The sequence below is a fragment of the Mus musculus genome, chromosome 1, assembly GCF_000001635.26.
Source record: "Mus musculus strain C57BL/6J chromosome 1, GRCm38.p6 C57BL/6J".
In the NCBI taxonomy this organism is placed as follows: domain Eukaryota; kingdom Metazoa; phylum Chordata; class Mammalia; order Rodentia; family Muridae; genus Mus; species Mus musculus.
The window spans coordinates 33,967,823-33,989,616 of record NC_000067.6 but is presented as its reverse complement, the minus strand read 5'-3'; the positions used below and the strand labels follow the sequence as shown (position 1 = coordinate 33,989,616).

The 21,794-nt window shown below is 43.9% G+C and overlaps 1 protein-coding gene and 1 pseudogene across 17 annotated transcripts in view; one reads left to right on the top strand and one right to left on the bottom strand.

The window, feature by feature from the left end:
- The window catches only part of Dst (dystonin), a 400,775-nt gene that overhangs the window by 319,046 nt on the left and 59,935 nt on the right, over nt 1-21,794 (bottom strand). For all 17 annotated transcript variants that reach the window (XM_006495666.4, XM_006495690.4, XM_006495691.4 and 14 more), the window contains exon 3: nt 20,714-20,914. In XM_006495666.4, coding sequence (XP_006495729.1) covers nt 20,714-20,914 — 201 coding nt within the window. The remainder of the gene's footprint in view (nt 1-20,713; nt 20,915-21,794) is intronic.
- On the top strand, nt 8,115-8,207 carry Gm23792 (annotated as a pseudogene).

The window sequence follows — 21,794 nt, the reverse complement described above, 5'->3', positions numbered from 1 at the left end:
CTGCTGGTACCAGCTGAGACATCCACCTTAACTCTTAATTCCAAACCACTGGACTCTGCTTTAAAAGTGTCCCTGGGCTGGGCGTGGTGGTGCACACTTTAATTCCAGCACTCGGGAGGCAGAGACAGGCAGATTTCTGAGTTCGAGGCCAGCCTGGTCTACAGAGTGAATTCCAGGATAGCCAGAGCTACACAGAGAAACCCTGTCTCAAAAAACAAAACAAAACAAAACAAAACACCTTCCTGAACAAACTTGTAAAACTGTGTGTGCATGTTTGTGTGTGTGAAAGAGACAGAGTGTGTTTATGTGTGTGTGTATGTGTATGAGAAAGAGAATTGTGTGTGTGTGTATGTGAGACCGTGTATGTATGTGTGTATGAGTGTCTGTATATGTGTGTACATGGGTGTGATTGTGTGAGAGAGACTGTGTATGTATGTATGTATGTGTATGTGAGACAGAGTGTGTGTGTATATGTATGTGACAGAAAGGGGGTTTGTCTGTGAGAGAATTGTGTATGTGTGTGTGGGAAACAGAGTATGTATGTGAGAGCATGGGTGTATGACAGTATGTGTGTGTATGTGTGTGAGACAGAGGGTGTGTGTGAGAAAGTGTGTGTGTGTGTGTGTATGTATGTGAGAGAGAATGTGTGTGTGACAGTGTGTGTATGTCTCTATGAGAGAAAGAGACAGAGTCAGAGACAGAGAGAGAGCGACAGAGACAAGAGAGTGTGTGTCTGTATGTCAGAGAGTGGTGTGTGTGTGTGTGTGTATGTGTGTGTGTGTGCATGTACCTTGTGGGTGCATGCCGTATGTTGCACATGACAGTCAGAAGACTGCATGGAGTCAGCCCTCTCCTTCCACCCTATTCCAAGATCTGAACTCAGGCTGTCAGGTTAAGCAAACTTTTTAAAATAACAATCTACAAATGCTATCTCCATGCGATCTCCCTGAGCCTTCCCCATATAGTTTTATTTTCTATCAAAATAAATCAAACCCATAAATTGAGGGGGGGAAAAAAGAATGATTTAAAAAAAAATGACCTTGGCTGGTGGGAGGGCTCAGGGGCTCTGCTGACCTTGGCTGGAGAGAGGGCTCGGGGGGCTCTGATGTTGCAGAGGACCTGGGTTCGATTGCCAGCACCCACATGGTGACTCCTAACTGCTTATAACTCTAGTCTCAAGAGATCTAGTGCCCTCTTCTAACCTCCCTGGGTACCAGGCATGACTATGGTACACAAACATACATTCAGACAAAACACAAATACATATAAAAATAAAATAAAGTAAGAAAGCATTTGATCTAAAAGGCTCTTACACACAACCATGGCTCCATCAGGTCTCTAGTCAAATGTCACCTGATCAGATGAAGTCCCCTGACCAGAAATCAACAATCACCACTCCACCTCCAAACATCTCCCCTTACCTGACACACTTCCCGTCACACCCATTACTACCTAACACAATACAGTGAATTTATAATATAGTGATAATTCACTTATCTCTCCCTTTCTACAGTAGAATTTTTCCATAGGAAGTTTATTTTGTTAGATATTAAAATGTCTACACCAACTTGCTTCTTGGGTTCATTTGCTTGGAATACCTTTCTCCAACCTTTACCCTGAGGTAATGTCTATCCTTGATGTTAAGGTGTATTTCTCTTGGATGAGGAAAAAACATGAATCATGTTTTTACATCCATTCTGTTAGTCTATGTCTACTTATTGGAGAATTGGGACCATTGATATTGAAAGATATCAATAACCAATGATTGTTGATTCCTGTTAATTTGGTTGTTGGTGGTGGTGGTGCTGGTGGTGGTGCTGGTGTTAATAGTGGTGGTAGTGTGTGTATCTGTTTGTGTTCTTCCTTTCTTTTTATTTTGCTAGTGTGAGATTCTTTATTTGCTGTGTTTTTAATGGGTGTAGTTAACTTCTTTAAGTATGTATTACTTGAAGTCTTAGCTAGAACAATAAGACTACTAAAGGAGATCAAGGGGATACAAATTGAAAAGGAAGAAATCAAAATATCTTTATTTGCAGATGATATAATAGTACACATAAGTGACGCTAAAAATGTCACCAGGGAACTCCTGCAGCTGATAAAAACATTCAATGAAGTGGATGGATACAAGATTAACTGACAAAACCAGTAGCCCTCCTATATACAAATGACAAATGGACTGAGAAATAAATAGGGAATGAGCACTCTTCTCAATAGCCTCAAACAATATGAAATATCTTGTGTAACCAGGTAAGTGAAAGTCTTGTGTGATAAAAACTTCAAGTCTGTGAAGAAGAAATTGAAGAAGGTATCAGTAGATGGAAAGAGCTCCCATACTCATGGATCAGTAGGATTAACATAGTTAAAAATGGCCATCTTACCAGAAGCAATCCATAAATTCAATGCAATCCCCATCAAGATTCCAACAAAATTATTTACAGACGCTTAAAGGACAATTCTTAACTTCATATGGAAAAACAAAAACCCAGGTTAGCTAATCTGATATCTAAAATAATCCTGAACAATAAAAGAACCCCTGGAGGTCTCACCATCCCCAATTTCAAGTTGTACTATAGAGCAATAGTAATAAAAACCACATGGTAGTGGATATAAAAATGCTGATCAATAAAACTGAATTGAAGACCCAGACATAAATCCATGTACATATGGGCATCTGATTTCTGATTAAAGAAAAAGAAAAGCCAGAAATACACAATGGAAAAAAGAGCATCTTCAACAAACAATGCTGGATGTCTGTATGAAGAAGAAAGCAAATTAGATGGATTCTTATTGTTCTCCACAAAAGACAAGTCCACATGGATCAAAGACCTCAACGTATAAGCAGACACACTGCTCTGACCGAAGAGAAAGAGGAAATAGCCTTGAACGCATTAGCACAGGAGACAATTTCCTGAACAGAACACCACTGAATAAGCACTAAGATCAATAATTAGTGAGTGGGACCTCAAGAAATTGACAAACTCCCGTACAGCAAAGGACACTGTCAAGTGGACAAAGCAGCAGATTACAGAATGCGAAAAGATTTTTTACCAACTCCGCATCCAATAGAGGTTAATATCCAAACTATATGAAGAACTCAAAAAACTAGACATCAAGAAAACAAATTATCCAATAAAAAATAGAGTACTGTTGGCATAATGTTACTGTGCACTATGTAAAGATTATCCTTGTATTATTCAAATGCTGAGCTCTATGGCCCCCATATCTGACTACAATCCTTATTCCAAGAATCTCCTGTCTCACTGTTGTGTAAATAATGTCCCACAATTATTCCCTGTCTGGTCAATAAAGAGCTCATCAGTCAGCTACTGAGCAGGGGAGAGAACAGAGCTAGACTTCTTCCCAGCCCGGGGGGGGGGGGGGGGGGGGGGGGGAGGGAGGAGAGGAAGTGGGGATTTGCCAGAGGAGAGGGTCCAGAAGACACCATGAAAAAAAACCCTGGAGCAGAGAGGGTGAACCAGATCACTACTAAAATGCAAGTATCTTGGGGATTTAGCTAAGAGGCAGCCGGTTTGGTTTACAGGATTAAAACTGCTCAATTGTTGTGCCTTGAAGCTGTTAAATTAATCTAATAGTTTCTGTCTCAATTGTTTGGGAGCTAGCCAGGTTAAGAGAAAAACTACCACTCTACTAAATTTGTACTAACAGGGTACAGATTTAAACAAGGAATTCTCAATAGATGAATCTCTAATGGCTGGAAACACATAAAGAAATGTTCAACAACCTTAGCCATCAGGAAAATGTCAATCAAAACTACTTTGAGATTCCATCTTACAGCTGTCAGAATAGCTAAGATCAATAACACAAGGGACAGCTCATGCTGGTGAGGGTGTGGAGCAAGAGAACACCCCTCCATTGCTTGTGGGAGTGCAAATGTGTACAGTCACTCTAGAAATCAATATGGCAGTTCCTCAGAAAGTTGGGAATTGATCTACCTCATGACCCAGCTATACCACTCTTGTTCATATACCCACAGGACGCTCCGTCCTCCCATAAGGACTTTTGCTCGGTGACTTTAATTGCAGCTTTATTTGTAATAGCCAGTAACTGGAAGCAACCTAGATGCTGTCCCTCAACCAAGAATGGATAAAGAAACTGTATGTACATTTACACAATGAAGTGTTACTCAAAGATAGCATGAAATTTGCAGGCAAAGAGATGGAAGTGGAAGAAATCATCCAGAGTGTGGTAACCAAGAGCCACAAAGACAAATATGATATATATTCACTTTAAATGGATATTAGTTCTTAAGTAAATAATAACCATGCTACAATCCACAGACCTAGAGAGGTTAGGTCAAGAGCAAGGATCTAGGGGGGACATGTAGGTCTTTCTGGAAAGGGGAAATAGATATATTTTGCAGGTGGACTGGGGGCTGGCAGGGACAGAAATGGGAGAGATCAGGTGAGAGGTTTGGGAAGACAATATCTGAAGAGACAACTGGAATGAGGGGGGCATTTGGAGGGGTCAGTGTGGAAAGTTAGTGCAGTAGAAATGACCTAGAATCTATGAAGGGGGTCCTAAGGAAGACACTTAGCAAGGGTGGATAAGGAGTCCTATCAGGCCATCTCTAACAGACAAGCAAGGCTCCCACAGGCCAGACTGAATTCCATTCTGTTGAACTTCTGGCCAAGGGCATCCCATGGAGATGCCTAAACATCCCAGGCTGTTGCTAGGACAGAGGTTGCTCTGTGAAAACTGACTGTGTGGGGGGGGTGGGTGGGGGGGGGGATGCTTGCTGAGGACACCATCTACACAGCTCATTAAACACTGGGAGGTTGAACTGGTGCCTGCACGGAGCCTTCAGCCCTATGTTCTAGTCTCTTTTGTGGAGGAAGGTACTCTGCAACCTACAAAAGAAAAGCATAGACATAAACCTTTCACCTACACTCTGTCTTGTCTGAAAAATGTGCTCTGCAATGGCGGAGCAGAACTTGCGGGAGTGGCCAAGGAATGTCTGCCTGACTTGAAGCTGATTCCAGACACTGCTTGGATGACCAGAAACCAGAGAATGGATAGCCCAGAGTCCTAACCAAGACATGACTGGTCTTATAATATATATACATATATATATATAAATGATTACTAATGATATTCTGCTATACTCATAGATTGAGACTGGATAGCCCAGAGTCCTAAACAAGACATGACTGGTCATATATATATATATATATATATCAATGAATGATTACTAATGATATTCTGCTGTACTCATAGATTGAGACTGAATAGCCCAGAGTCCTACAATAGAGCCAAACATGACTGTTCTAAAAAAAATTTTTTTTAAAAATCAGAGATTGGTGTCTTGTCCAATCATCATCAGAGAGACTTCATCTAGAGCAGACACAGAGACCCAGAACCAGATATTATGTAAATTAAGAGTTTAAATGGGAGGTCTCCATTGGGTCCCTTCCCTCACAGAAGAGGAGGTGAAAGATAGTAGGAGTCAGAGGGGTCAGAGGGGATGGAGGACACCAGGAGAACAGGTCCACTGAATGAACTAAGCAGGGCTCACATGGGCTCACAGAGACTGAAGTGGCAAGCACAGAGGCCTGCAGGATTCTCCACCAGGTCCTCTGTATGCATATTATAACTATTAGCAAGGGGTTTTCATAGGACTGCTAACAGTGGGGGCAGGTATGTCTTTGACTTGTCGGGCTGTTCTAGGGACCCTTTTTCTCCTTTTGAGTTGTCCTGTCCAGTCTTGGTGTGGGGAGGCCTTTGTATTTTGGTTTGTCATATCTGGCTGCTGTCTTTTGGAGGTCTTCTCTCTTCTGAGTGGGAAGGAGGGTCTGAGAAAAAGGGGAAATGGGTGAGGGAGAGGTGGGAGGAGCGAAAGGAGGGGAAACTGGTCCACATGCATTGTATGAGAGAGGAATCTATTTTTAATTCAGAAGGAGGACAATGATGACAATAACTGAGGAGGAGAAGGAGGAAGAGGAAGAAGAGGAGGAAGGGGAGGAAGAAGAAGAAAGGAGGAAAAAGGAAGAAGAAAAGGGAAGAAGGAAGGAGGAGGAAGGAGGAGGAGGAAGAATTAGACATTGTCCTAGAAACACAACCCGCTTGGCTTGGGGCAGAGTGGGAATTTTTGGAAATCTTTTCCATCAAAGTGTGAGGAAGCACTGTGCTAAGCCAACTGTGACAATCCGGTTAAGTGAATGTGGCCCCAACTGGAGCGAGCACATCACCCTCTGCAAGGGAGGAGAAGCAAGGGCAGAAGCCAGAGAAGTCACTGCTCTGGAGATAGCTCCTGATGCCTCAGGCATCTCCCCGTCAGAAGAGCTCTGCGTACTCTGTCCTGTGAACCAATGGGAAGAGCTCACGGAGACCTCTTGAAGGGTAAAGCCTACCTCCTCTGCGTTTAGAAGCTATAGGATTGGAATGTGACTTCCACTGGAGGAATCTAAAGGTTGGAAGTTAGAGAAAACCCCTTCCTGGAACCAAAGCATCCTTCCATGGTGAGTAAGGGACAAGCTTCTGGGGGGACCCCAAGTCAAATCCTAAGAAAGAGGACATCCAGTGTCAGCACTGTCACAAACCTTACTGTTCAAGACAACTTTATGAATGGAAGGAGGACCTGACAAGGGAGGTGAGCCGTCTAGAAAACATAAGCCAGGAGGACGGTAAGGAAAAGACACTCTGGTAAGAGTATCTATGCCAGGTCCTCGCCTCGCTACTACATGACCTGTGTAAAATTAGGCCCTCTCTCCTTGAGCCTGACAAAGACTGATCAAAAGCAACACCTGCTGTGCGGTGTGTGTACAGCAGGAAACAGGAGTGTCCTCTACACTACTGGCTCTAGCAAAGGGAAACTTTGTTTCTGAATATGGAGTGAGGTAACACAGAGAGCCAGGCTGGGAGTACATTGTTACACCAGGCTGAAGTCTTAATACCAAAAGTAATCATAAGGGTTTCTACATCTGAGAATACAGTAAGGAACCTGCCCTGAGATCCGAGAGTGAGTTATATGACAACTAATAAGAAAGAATAGAACTGACCTCTCCTTGTTCTGTACATTAAGACAACGGATTATAAAGGAATGAGTGGTCCCCGGACACTTGACATCACATGCCCACGTTCAATGTTCAATGCACAATGTTTCTGAAGAAATTTGTCTTAGTAACCCTAGGTAAAGTGCACTCTCAACAGGCTATAGAGTTCTCAGTATAGTACAGGTTATAGTCCCTACATCTTTTTGCTTAAACCCACCCATGTTCTGTGATTTCATAACGCCATATAAGATTCACAGATGAACTAAACTTTCTAGCTTATGAAAGTGTACAGATCCATTATTTAGCACGGTAACACGAGACACTCTGACCACATTTCTATAGGAGAGGAAGTTAGGCCAGAGACAGCACAGTCCCCGAGGCTCTGGCTTCTTGAGATCTGAGATCGGATCACAATCACTTCAGGCAGGAAGCACAGCTCTGGAATGAACACTAAGCAGGGCCAGCACACTGCTCATGCTTGCTGAAAGGCTTGGCTTAGCTCACTCTGCCCATCAGAGGAATAAAACAGTCACTGTATCACATGTGAACACACTGTAACTTCCAATGTCATGTTAACTGCAGGACATTCAGAAGAACACCAAGAGAGCTATCTGGGGCCTACAGACTACATCTGACCTTGGCGCTCAGTCCCCACAGTTGAGCCTCTAATTTTCCTTTTCTCTCCTTCTCGCTCTGGCGACTCACCTTACAGCTTTCCCTTCCTACATTAAAGCTAGGCAGCAACTGTCAGAAACGCGATAAGAGAGTCACGATTAAATATTTATTAAACCCCCACAAGTCCTTGGGGCTAAAGTTTATAAATAACACAGTCTCTTTCCTGTAAGGTGAAGGTTGGAACAAAAGGCAAAACTATGATGAAAAAATTCCTTTAAGAAACCAACTTCTGTGTGTTTCTAAGGCAGCCATGCTTAGCCATGCTGTGATGCTTCCAACTCGCTTGGCTCTGTAACTGGCACAAAAGATACCTGGAACCATCAATTAATGGTGCACTTATTCAATGCATATCAGCGCAACACACTACCCTACCCTACCCTACTCAAAGTTCCATAGGCCTAAGGAAATGAAAGAGCAAATGAGTGCCCTGCGCTCGCTTCGGCAGCACATGTCCTAAAATTGAAACGATATGGAGATTAGCATGGCCCCTGCGCAAGGATGACACGCAAGTTCCACACTTTGCAACCTCAGCTCCTATTATCTGTCTGTAGTATTAAATAAAGCATATTGGTTTAAAAAGAAAGGAAGGGAGGGGAGGGGAGGGGAGGGCAGGGGAGGGGAGGGGAGGGCAGGGGAAACCACACCAGGACTGTGAGGAGGGACACTGACTAACTTCCAGAGTGGTCAGAGAATGCCTGGCATCCAGCTGACACAATTTCACTTCCCACTCACAGACCCAACAGTTCCAACTCTGTCTCTGGAGGCAGAGGCAGGGGAATCTCTGACATTCCAGGATAGTTGGAGCTACACTGAGATAGGCTTCCCTGCCTCAGGGGGAAAAAATGAAACAAAACAAAAACAAACAAAAGCAAACAAGAAAAAGGAGGAAAAGGAAGTGGGGAGGGGTAGGAGGGGGAAGAGGAGGAGGAAGGGGAGAAGGAAGAGGAGGAGAAGTTGTTCCAGGTCAGCCAGGGATATATACACATACTGAGGATGAAGCTGAAGGCACGAACACTATAAAAGCTCACATCCTGCAAGGAGCTCAGTTTCTTAAATACCCCACACAACTATTCTCTTTCAGAAAGGACAAACTCATCTGTACAAACAGCTAAAAAGCAAAGAATAAAACCACTCAACTATCCATGTCATTTCTTAAAAAAAGCTAAATAATACAAATAAAATTCCCAGGCAAGCTTCGGAACTTTAATTATGCTTTAAATAGAGCTAAAAAATGTGCGACTCATTCTCTGGCCAACTGCTTAGCAAAGGGCCCGTAGAAAACCGAGCCACGGTGAGATGGAAGGAAGCCATCCCCACAGTGGAACACTGGAACGGTCTCCCGAAGAGAGCCGCACAGTGGGTGCCAGGCAGTGTTCATGATGGACCCCGATTGATCAGGCAAATCGGTAGCCTGCGTTTTAGGTGTCATTAAATTTTCATGAGTTCTGTGCAAATAGAGATGCATAATCTAGAAAGACAAAGTAGGATGGAAATCCGATGATTCTAAAATCTGATGATTCTATTTACTAGAGAAAAAAAATTGTTAAAACAGGTACCGTCTGCCTTCTCGGTAAACTACATCAGGCCATTTGCCAAGAGATTTCTTCCAAGTTTGTTTGTTTTAATAGTATTTTTTAATATATTTTCATACTAGTAAGTGTGCCAGGAATAAAAATTCTTTTTAGGGAAGAATTCATTTTTAGATGTTAAAATAAAAATACCCTGCTTACATAACTCACTGATTTATAGCATTTAAGTTTTCAGTAATATAGAGATTTCTGTATTCCATTTGCGAAAATGTTGTTTAGATTTTTTTTCCTAAGGAAAAAAGTCAAATGAGCAAAGAGTTCTTTGTTAGGAGAAAATAAAAGGCTTTCATGCCAAAGGGCAGCAGTGTGAACAGTGTCCCCGTGGCTGTCTAAAAACCTCCGAGTAAGAATCTGACCTCTGTCCAGGAAATGGTGGCACACCTTTAATCCCAGGACTCAGGAGGCAGAGGGATCTCTGTGAGTTGGAGGCCAGCCTGATCTACAGAGGGAGTTATAAGACAGGACTACACAGAGAAACTCTGGTGGGTAGATGGGAGCAGGGGTACACCAAAAGCCACACACACATACACACACACACACACACACAGAGCAAACAAGAACAACAAAAACAAGGAAAGAATCGTAAATCGTCCTTTTGTCAGGAGAAAATGAACTTGAAACAAAGAGCACAAACTATAAACTTCAAATAAAGGGAGGGCTATTAAGTGCTTTGTTGTTTTTAGTTCATTTTGTTTATGTTCTGAGCCAGCCTGGCCTGGCCTGGATGTCGAGGTTTGGTGACTTTCATGCTTATTCCTTGATTTTCCTTGATTACCGGAGGGATTAGAGACAGGTGAGTTTGAATTGATTTGATTGTACGGGGTGGGGGTGGGGGTGGACCAAGAGCACGTAGCCAGGAGAGACAGCAAGTATCTGAGGAACACTGCTGGGGAGGTAGCCAGGCCAGCAGTTAGGAAAGTAGATTAGAGGTGACCCCCCCCCCCCCGCCAGTAATTGCCAAAGCTAATAAAACAGCCAGAGTATTCATTTGAAACTACACGGCAATAAGCCTAAAGTGTTCGTACTACAACTCGGTTTGTAGACCCAGTCTTCAACTCTCAGAAATTCCCCTGCTTCAGCTCCTCCTGCCGGGATTGCAGGTGTGAGCCACCGCATGCAGTCTCGAGGTTTTCCATATGGAAAGATTTAAGACCCTAGAAACCAGGGAGCGTGTGTTCGAAGCCAGATACAGACCGTTTCAAAGACCATCTCAAGCTGTTGTTTCATTCGTAAACACTTTAGTAAATACAGGGAGGGGCATGTGGCTTTTCTCCCCAAAACCCCAATACTATGGTTAACAAAACACATGACTTGGAATGTATAAATGCCTTGTATTTCTCTTGTTTCCTTAAGGGTCCTTCTTTGGTGTCACTGGTATGTTCCTCCATACTTCAAATGCATGCCACATTTGGTTGATAGATCTTAGAAATCTCTTTTTCTACAGGTTACTAATTTATTGTTGAAGGGCCTAGTGTTTTGGGCCTAGAACTTTCTGCAGTATGATTTTATCAGTTGTAACAACAAATGCTTCTGTCCCTGGAGTTGGTATAACTGGAACTCCCAGTTTAAATCAGGTCGGTATGGTGATGCCTCTCCATAGTCTTCTTTTTGTACAGGATTGTGTTGGATATTCTCAGCCTTTCAAGTTTCCACATGATTTTTTAAGATTTTTTTCTTCTCTATGTCTGTGAGGGAACCCTGAGAATTTTATTAGGATTGCATTAAATTTTAGACTCCTTAGTGGGATGGTAATTTTCACAATATTATTCCTTCCAAACCGTGAGTATGAAAAAAACTTTCAACCTACTAGTGTCTTCCTCCGTTTCTGTCTTCAGTCTCTAAAAGATTTTATCATAAAGCCTTTCATTTGTTTTTTTCATGGATGTATTTATGTATGTGCATGAATGCTTTGCTTGTGTGTTTATATGAGCACCACGTGCACACAGTACCAGAAGAGGCTACAAGAGAGCTTATGGGTGCTGGGAATCAACCCTGAGTCCCTGGTAAAGCAACAAGTACGCTTAACCACTAGGCTAGCTCTCCAGCCCCTTTCAATTCTTTGATTAGGTTTTGGTCACGGAGGCCCTAGAGGACCACAAACCATACTGGCTCTTGTTATTCCTCTTGGCTGCTCATCTTAATTAGATTACGAGACTGCACTGGAAGACACTATGGCTGCATGAAACCGAGAAATTGGGCTGCAACTGAGCTAGAAGATTCCTCCCTGCTAGCTTGCTTTCGTAATGCCTAAAGGTGCTGTGTAGATTCCCTTTCCTGCCCAGCAGCCTGTACAAGAAACAGAGTCCACAGTGCTACCCAGCTGTGAACTATACCCACCAACCGACGTGTTGAGCAAGATGGGCTCACTGCAATCGTGGTATGGCTGTTAGAATGTTAACTAACCAGTCTCTGACTTTAAGACCTGCTCCATGAGGGGGTATTCATGCCTCATACTGTAAATCCAGTCAGAAACCTATGGCAGAGGACATCTTAGGGAAAACTTCCAACTGTTGTTTAGCAAAACTGACCTAGCTGCAAGTTCCCTACCGTACCACTGGCCACTGGTGGCCTCGCAGGCTCCAAAAGCAGTGCTTAGCATTCCAGCTGAAAACAAAAGCAAAATATAAGACGGTTACTTGTTCCACTAACTCTAAAGCTCATGCAAGGCAGAACAGAAGTGAGGCTCGGCAGGTACGAATGCCTCGATTCATACGCAGCAGCAGCCAGTTTAACCTTAGGAGCTTTTGGAAGGTGACCTAGATAGAACATAAACAACAGTGCACAGGGTTTAAACTTAATGTTAACATCTGGTTAATTTAGGTACCCGAACCCCACCCACCTCAGTGATGCACAGCTGCACAAGGTGGATGGATGGATGGATGGATGGATGGATGGATGGATGATGCTGCTGACACAGTAGTCTCTGACCCTGCCCTCGGCACCGGGGATGACTGTAACCTTTACCATTTGATATCTGAGTGTGCTGACGTGTGGAGCCTGAAGCTCGCACTTCACAGCTTTCACCAGCCAGGATTTGCGGATTCTAGAGTAGCCCTGAACAGCCAATACAGGTTGGGAAGGCTTGTGATTGGCTCTCAAAGATATACAGGTAGGCACTCCCCAGTAGCAAGCCACATGAAAGACAAGTAACTCCTCCTAACCATGCACATTCTCCTCCCCGAAATCTCTCAGGCCCAACTTCCTAAGTGTTATTTGTGGGAGAACTCCCTGAAGCAGATTACAAGGACGAGAGACGGCTCTGCCTCTACCTGGCCTTTATGATCGTCTGCTATGTTTACTCTCTGGGACTCAGTTTGACAAAGTCAGTAAATAACATACAGTCTACTTGAAGCACAGGGTGACCTCAGGTTGAATAAGATAATGAATATGAATTGGTTTTGAAAATAGCAATGGCTACCTACCTACCAAGAGCTACTGTAAAAACAAATAATTTTCCTAAAATAGCACTGTCATTTCTAGAGCTGATCTCTGCTCTCCCCAGGTTCTTGCTAAATTCTGTTTGGATACAGTCACTCTCCCTACTTCCAATTTCTTAAACCACATGTGACTCCTCCAGAACTAGAAGTGGGTAATTCTGAAATAAGATCCCAGCATGTGGGAGGCAGAGGCAGGCAGATTTCTGAGTTCGAGGCCAGCCTGGTCTACAGAGTGAGTTCCAGGACAGCCAGGGCTATACAGAGAAACCCTGTCTCGAAAAACCAAAAAAAATAAAAAAAAAAATTTAAAAATCAGACATGAGAAATAAATGTCCAGAGAGATAAAACTGTGAATGCAGAAAACTACTGGATATGAACCACAGGCAGCACCACACAGCTCTGACATCGGGGCCTTCTGTGCCTCAACCTACCAGGGAAAAGAATCTGGCAATAGGAGGTAACACATCAGAGGACGTCTCATTCCCTCAGGCTCTACAGCCTTCAGTTCCTGAGAACCAAGAGTAACATGGGTGAGCCGAACTTTACCTACTTTACTGAGAGATACAAGACATGATCTTAAATTATTCTTTAAAAAGAACCCGATATAATCAAATCTCAGGTAAAGATGTCTATTAAACCTTTAATAGCAGAACAAAAGAGACTCTATGATTGTAGTCATTAAAATAAAGGAGTTTGAGGGCCATCTTACCAGAGAAATTTGCAGATTATGTTTAGAAGAAAAATAATGAGCCGGACCAGGTTTGAAGGAGGGGTTGTTTTGTTTTGTTTTGTTTGTTTGTTTGTTTGTTTTTGCAGGGGGAGGGGGTTGTTTCTTTTCTTTTTGATCCACAGTTATCTGCAAAACCTTTAGTGTAAATGACTGGATATTTAGAGTTTATTTTGCTTAGCACCTAAGAAACGTATGTTTGGGGTTTTTTTTGGTTTGGTTTGGTTTTGGTTTTGTCCCCTAAGGTAATAGGTGGCCCTGAACACAGGTAAACACAAAAGCAGCAAGAAGCCTTGCCAGGGTCCCGAGAGAACTAAGACTCACAAGCCACACTTCTTGTCTCTGAGTGGAGTTCATGAATCCCTTCGTCAGGTTCATTCTGGTTGCATGAACAGTCTGGGAGACTAACGAATGTGTTCCTTTGAACTGTTCTGAAGTAGAACTCACTTGTTTTGCATGCTGTGTATGGTACACCAATTATTTACAGACTTTTAATAGCATTATCAGATTAGCGAGGTTTTTTAGAAACATCTATTCATTGAGAATCTAAAAACACTAGCCTAGCAATGAGTAACCCAAACTCGGTAAACAGAATGAGCCTGGGCATCGGTTAATGGAATTCTCTGTAGGCTCAGGGGCTGGGAGCACTTGCTGCTCTTGTATAGGACCTGGGTTCAGTTCCCAGAACTCCCAGGGTAGCTCACAACTGTAACCCCAGCTCCAGATGATCTGAAGCCCTCTTCTGTCCTCTGCATGCAGGCATACGTACAAGTAAAATACTCATACAGATCAAATAGAAATAAATAAATCTTAAAACACAAAATCCTTGCTAGGCAGTTAGAGAGGTTTCACAGAGGACACAGGGGGTCAAGAAGTCTCGAAAGCTTCTGGAAAATCCTCTCCGTTGGCCTTCTGGTCTCCCCCCCCCCCCCCAACGGCCTTTCTTGTTCTAACAAGATATCCTGAAACCAAAGTCCAAAGCACTTACCCACCCCTGCTTAAGTCTTTCTATCTCCACGGGGAGAGTCAGAGGTTATGTGGGATCCGCACTCCCGTTACAAGAGGAAAGTAAACCACGGCTCTGTCTGGGAACCGGAAATGGGGGTGAGACAAGGACCAGTATGTAGCTCTTAGCTGCCCTGGAACTCACTGTGTAGACCAGAACTCACTGTGTAGACCAGAACTCACTGTGCAGACCAGGCCGGCCTCACACCCATGAGATCCCCTTGCCTCAGCCTCAACTGCTGGGCTTAGAAGCATGCATGACCACACCCAGCTTACAGAAAAGTAAACAGAGCTGTATAAGGCATCATTTGCAATTCTAGAATCGAAGAAGCAGAGAGATGAAAACGACTCACGGTGTTCCCCTCTATCACAGGTTCAGGTTCTACTGAGAGCAGATGAAAGGGAAGCGAATTCAGAGAGCCGAGTGAGGTCCAGAAAGCAGCAATTACCTTGTTTGCAGTTGATCTGGAAAACTGGCCGCCTGTGGCTTCCTGGAGCTCAGCTGCTGTGACTGGCTGAACTCTGCAGCTTCTTACAAGGATTCCTTTACACGTCAGCTAAGTGAAAGTTCACCGTGCACAGAGAAGCCTTCACGACACACTGGAAGCGCACCCGGAGGCAACAACCCTCTTCCCAAACAGACCCAAGGTTCAGCCTCAGTGTTCTCCTTCACTTCCCAGGTCACCTATGCGTTCACTTCCTGAGCCGCCTAATCCAGACCATGGGTTTAATAACATCGTTGTACAAATGGTTCCCAAATCCAGATTTATCCACCTATGACAGGTGTTCTTTAGGAAATCTTGTAGACATTTCAAACCCAACATTCAAAAATCTGAGTTTTCATAGGTCTGAGTGCCTCCAAAAAGAAACCGGAGAGAGCACACACTAGCAGCTTGACAACACACCTAAAAGCTCTAGAACAAAAGGAAGCAAATTCAGCCAAGAGGAATAGAGGGCAGGAAATAATCAAACTCAGGGTTGAAATCAACCAAGTAGAAACAAAAAGAACTATACAAAGAATCAACAAAACCAGGAGCTGGTTCTTTGAGAAAATCAACAAGATAGATAAACCCTTAGCCAGACTAACCAGAGGGCAGAGGCAGTATCCAAAGTACTAACAAAATCAGAAATGAAAAGGGAGATATAACAACAGAAACAGAGGAAATTAAAAAATCATCAGATCCTACTACAAAAGCCTATATTCAACAAAACTGGAAAATATGGATGAAATGGAGAATTTTCTAGACAGATACCAAATACCAAAGTTAAATCAGGATCAGATAAGCCATCTAAACAGTCCCATAACCCCTAAAGAGATAGAAGCAGTCACTGAAAGTCTCCCAACCAAAAAAAAAAAAAAAAAAAAAGCTCAGGACCAGATGGGTTTAGTGAAGAATTCTCTCAGACCTTCAAAGAACTATTCCACAAAATAGAGACAGAAGGAACACTACCCAATTCATTCTGTGAAGCCACAGTTACGCTGGGTCTTCGCCCTTGGAACTGGAACGGCTTCTGTCTAATCAGGAACGTGTCACAATTTCCCTTCATAGAGGACTTCATAAGAGAGGTTTTTTCCTACTTCTATCATGTTTAATGCTCCAAATAGATGTTTTAAACTGATTAAAAAATTCATATAATCATTTCTTAAGATATTTAAAAAAATAACAATGTAGTATTTCACTTGGTAAATGTTCAATATTTCTTTGCTTAAAACAAAAATTGTGTGCCTGCCCACGTCCTGCTGTGATGTGTATGGGAGAGCACCATAAGTTGATTCACCATTGCTTCACCGTTTCATAGCTGGGTCAGACTCAGCAAGTGTCTGCTAAATGAGGAAAAGATGGACCGGCTGCACCTTTGTGTGTTTTCCTCTTTGTTCTCGTGTTGCTTTGAAGTTTTTAAAGATTTATTTATTTTAGAAAATAAGAAAAACAAAAAACAAAAATCTGAGTTTTTATCATCCCCTGAGCCTAAGCCTGTTTCTTCCACTCTGTTATCAACCAACCTCTGAATCGAAATCTTCACACTCAATAAACCAGTTTCTTGCCTATGGTAGGAGCTCAGAGGTATGAAGCCAGGAGCTCCAGGCTGCTATTCCTGACAATGGAGGAGAAAAGCTACCACTTAGATACCACTTAGACAACCAACAATGCGGGTACATTTGCAGCTAATAGGCACAGGGGTCTAATTCTAAGCCACAGAGAAATGGAGGCAACCCTGCAGTGACACTGAAAAGAAGTCGGATCTCAGAAATAGAACAGAAATTGATACACTGTTTCTGTTCTGTTCTTTTAAATCATTCTAGAACCGTTATGTCCCAATGCCTGACAGCTATCACACACACACACACACACACACACACACACACACACACACACACGCACTGATCCATGTGACACACGGATCCATGTGAACAGACATTAGAACAAAGGTCCCTATTTCCCTGACACAGGAAGTTCAAGCCAATAATAAGTATACACAGTAAAAATAAGGGTTAGGGTTTATTTACCTTTCACAACCATTTAAATATAGGTTTTAACGGATGTGATTGCTCTTGGTTTTTTGCTGTTGTTTTGTTTCTTCTGTGTATAGTCCTGGCTCTCCTTGAACTCACTCTGTAGACCAAGTTGTCCTCGAACTCACAGAGATCTGCCTGCCTCTGCTGCCTTAGTGTTGGGGTTAAAGGCACTGTGATCAAAGGCATGCGTCACCACCTCCAGGCTGATTTATGCTATTTAAAACCCAAAGGTTTCATTTATACAGTACCTGCCATCTGTACAGGAAGGACCACTGAGACTCGGTGTGGTTAAAACATCCAGGGGGCAGATTAGAAACGTGAACGTGCACAGTTTCTCCTATTTTTGTCTCAACCCTCTCAAGTTCAGAGGATCTGGGTTTGAATGTCAGCTCCTGCTTTCCACCAGACACACTAATCCTCTTCTGGACACTGAGCCTTGCCCCAGGTCTCTGAGGGTAATTAAAGGAGACACAAAACAGAGAGAAGCACAGGAGAGAGGGAGCACAGCAGAGAGGAGCATGGAGGGAAGGGTGAGGGGGGAGCACAGCCCAGGAACTCGGAGGCAAATGTGGAGAGGTCTTCCCATTACAACAATGAAAGCTGCTAAAGTTTGAATCTGGAACGCCCTCCGTGGTCTCCTACCCTGAAAGCACAGTGCCTTGTCTGTGACACTGTCTGAAGGCTGTGAGGTGATGGAGGCAGAGCCTGGCTAGAGGACAGGCCTCACTGGGGACTGGTCTTTGAAGGTGCTGCCTGCCCTGGCTCCAGCCTGCACTCCTTCCTATCTGAGCTGCATCAGCACATTCCTATCATCAATAACTGGGAGGCTCTGCACCTCGAAGTAATAGAGAATAACCTTCTGACACCAGGAAACAAAATACAGCCTCCTCTCTTGTTTCTATTGGATATGGCAGTCGCAGCAGCAGAGAGAGTGACTAATGCAGTATTTAAGAACTCTAGGATTCAGAAACACAAAAGTATTTTGTACTGTCCAAAGTATTAAAGCCCAAGGGAGGAGCTAGATCTGCCTTCCCTGCTCCAATGTGGTTCGAGATTTCTAGATATGCCAGTGACAGACCGTAAGACAGACAACCAATCTCAAGACACATTTACTGAGAGAAAATTAGGATAAACTGGTTGCCTATCGACTCAGCTCTAGAGACAGCTAATTCCCCAAGGAGTGCCATAATAAGTGTATGTATTATTGATTAAGTTTCTATTAGTGAAACCCATCACACATCTTATAGGCATACTAGAGTATGAATTATGAATTCAGGATGAGTATGTTATAGCCTAAAGCCCTGAACGCATACCACATGACATGCCACCATGATGCAAGCTGGCTAAAGTGGTTCAGTCATTGTTTTCCTTGTCTCCTCCTTCCATGCTAGGGAATTGAACCCACAGCCATTCAAAAGTCAGGCGAGCACTTTACCACAGAGCTACAACAGCCTCAGCTACTGTCATATTCTCTAATTCTTCTCTGCTGTCACGCTGCCGGCCTTTCTTACTTGCAAGTCTTGTTTTGGAGTATAAAAAAATAAATAGGGCTGGAGAGATGGCTCAGTGATTAAGAGCACCGACAGCTCTTCCAGAGGTCCTGAGTTCAATTCCCAGCAACCACATGGTGGCTCACAGCCATCTGTAATGAGATCTGATGCACTCTTCTGGTGTGTCTGAAGAGAGTAAAGGTGGTGTACTCATATACATAAAATAAATAAATAAATCTTTAAAAAATATATATATATAAAATAAATAAATAACTGTGACTAGAAATGCCAGAAGTAGCTTGCAGAAGGCCATTCAAATAATCCTGGGTCTCTCCGGCTGATGTCATCTCAGCCCATCTCCAAGCCACAGGGAGAGTTCTTCTAGCAAGGTGTGACAGCACTGACTATATGCGAGCAGAGGTGAGAAAAAGAACAGGTCTGGACCTGTGTTGAATGGACTGGCTACAGCAGGTACTGGTGAAGGCAGACAACTAAACCCATCAAAGGACATACATCATTCAGTCCACAGGCAACATCCCATTATCAGCAGCCTGCCGATGTCAAAAGTTTGCCCAGAAATCATATGACACGAGGAGCCTCCTCCCTGCTGACTGACAATTTCCGGCCTCCCAGAAGACTCACTGGAGATGCAATCAGATGAGGGAGTGTGCATCCCCGGCTCCGAAGCATACACACCATCCTCAGATTCCCTTCTTCGAGGAAGAGATGGTGGAACTGAGGCCTGACACCTAGAGTACTGCAGTAGTCGCTGACCTGTCCCAGCCTGCACTGCTGCTCACGCTGGCTGCGTGTTTAATCTTCCTAAGGTCACCTATGCAAAACCCCACGTAAATTATCGACAGCTCTCTATGCCCCTTCCTCTCCTCCCCCTGACCACATCATCCCTGCCTAGCACTTCCTGTTGTAAACACCAATCACAGGTCTTTGTCATTAAGTAGCTCTGTTGCAAACAATTCATTAGAAATAGGACCCTTCTGCTGGCCTCGTCACTAAACCTATTTCCACATGTGACCTGCCACCCAGTGACCCCAATGGAATGCAGAGGGATTATCAAGTCACATCTTGACAGTTCCCTTAGGCTGTCAGCACAGGAAATGGCAATATGGGCTAAGCATAGCATGAGGATAAACCAGGTGAATAAGGCTAAATTCTAATGCTAAAACAATGTAACATCATGGCAGTTTCAGAAATAACATTTTTAAAGCTTTCAAATAGCATTTTTCAAGGCCCAAATCCTTATTCACAGTATTGGTTAGAAAAATCCATGTGCCAAAAGCCACCGAGATGAGGACACCAGAGCACTTAGAATAATGTGTTCAGAAAATGACTGGCTCAACCCCAGCTGAGCTCCGGCGCCCCAGGGAAAGCCGTGCTGTGAACACATGACTAGTGTCTCAGTTGCTTTTATACAGCCATGACAAAAACCGTCAGGACCAAGACAACTTGTAAAAGAAACATCTAATCTGGGGCTCGTGGCTCCAGAGGGTTAGAGTCTCTGACCATTGTAGGGAGCATAGCAGCAGGCAGGTGGCCATGACACTGAAATAGAAGCTGAGAGCTCACATCTTGAGATGACAACCACTAGGCAGAGAGAGGGGGCTGAGTGAAGTCCATTCTGAGAGGGACACCTCTTGCAACAAGGCAGCACCTCCTATGTTCCCCAAACAGTTCTACCGATGGGGGAGGGGCAAGCATTCAAATATGTGAGCCTCGAGGGGCCATTCTCACTCAAACCAGCACAGTTAGGGGGACAGAGCCTTTTGCTGTCTCACAGCTGAAAGGCCAGTTAGAAGCTCTTCCAGAGTTACCCTGAGCTGAGTCCCAGCCCTAGAGACTCCTGGGAGGGGTTCAGCCACCGTCACAGGTTCCAGCTCCAGCCCGTCTTGGATGCTTTCCCTCTCTTGATACTGACTCTATTGTTGCTGTGATGTCTTAGCACACCTCAGCCTGCCAGCCTGTTAACTCTAGCGCTCCCATCCTCATTCTAGACCACAGCTTCAAGGGCGCTAGGAATTCCCTAGGTTTTTAGATCAGTCTGAGTGACGCTGGCCTGCTCCTGCCTCTGGCAAGGACCTCCCTAAGACCTTCTTGGAAAGCACAACCCTTCCTTTATGTGAACACGCAGTCACTTTGTGGGGGAACAACAGGATGGCTCAACTATTTATCCAAACTTATTTAAGGGGATAATTTCACCGTTTGACTGTTATTCAACACTTGTACAAAAGACAGCTTTCTACTTACAGGCCTTCTGGTGGAAGCACCTTGAACAGAGTGATAGAATTCTGGCTGCACCCGGCTGTTTTTCTTGATCCTTCGCTTCCTCCCCGATGACTCTTGTTCACTCTGATGATGGACTTCCACCACAGGCTTCACTTCTTCAAGCCGGGCAGCTGCGGCCGCTGCAACTCGCCTCCTGATGTGTCGGGGGCTTGCTCGGAACCCCTGTGGCAGGAAACACACACGGGAATTCAGATTTCCACATTTTTGTATAAATATTTCCTGGAGTTAGTTAAACTGTGTGCTCCCCAAGTCCCCCCCCTAGTCAATGAAATCATCTACATTCCCATTTGTGAGTCTAAGTGGTTCAACACACATGAAAATATTTTCCGCAGGGCTGAGGGCACTTCTACATTAAAAATGACCTTAAGATCAAGAAGGTTGATGGAGGAATGAAAAAGGAAAGAGGACTCTGCTCTGCTTCTGCATTGTTCAGATGAGTTGTGAATACACCTGCCTAAACATGATACAGAGGACAGGGTGGGGCATAGAACACGAGACCAGGCAGATGGTTACTTTTAAATGCCAAGAACACAATCTAAAAATCACCTGGGAATTGAGTCTTAATGAGGAGCTGTCTAGATCTCTAGCTGTGGGCATGTATTGAGGTGTAATAGAGGTGGGAAGGTTCGCCCATAGTGGGCAGCACCATTCCCTACGTCTGAATCCTGGCGCCTCTGAAAGAGGAAAGAGATGGAGCACAAGAAACCATGCATGCATTCCTTCTCTCTCTGCTCCTGGCTGTGGGTGTAACTTGATTGCTCAAGTTAGTATCTTGACATTCTTACAACACCGGACCATGACCTGGAATTGTAAACCAAATAAGCCCTGACTCCCTTAAACTTACTTCTGTTTGTGTCCTTAATTTACTACATCAACAGAGATGATGGATGAAGAACCCCTCTGCATTCCTGAGAGCAGAATCTCTCGGGAGGGTCCGTAGGGATGCAGAGCATCATTACATCCTAACAAAGGGAAGATGCAGAGCTAAAGCAGAGGTAGCCTGGTCAAGGATGTGAGCGTGGGAGTGATGCGCCTGTGTCCA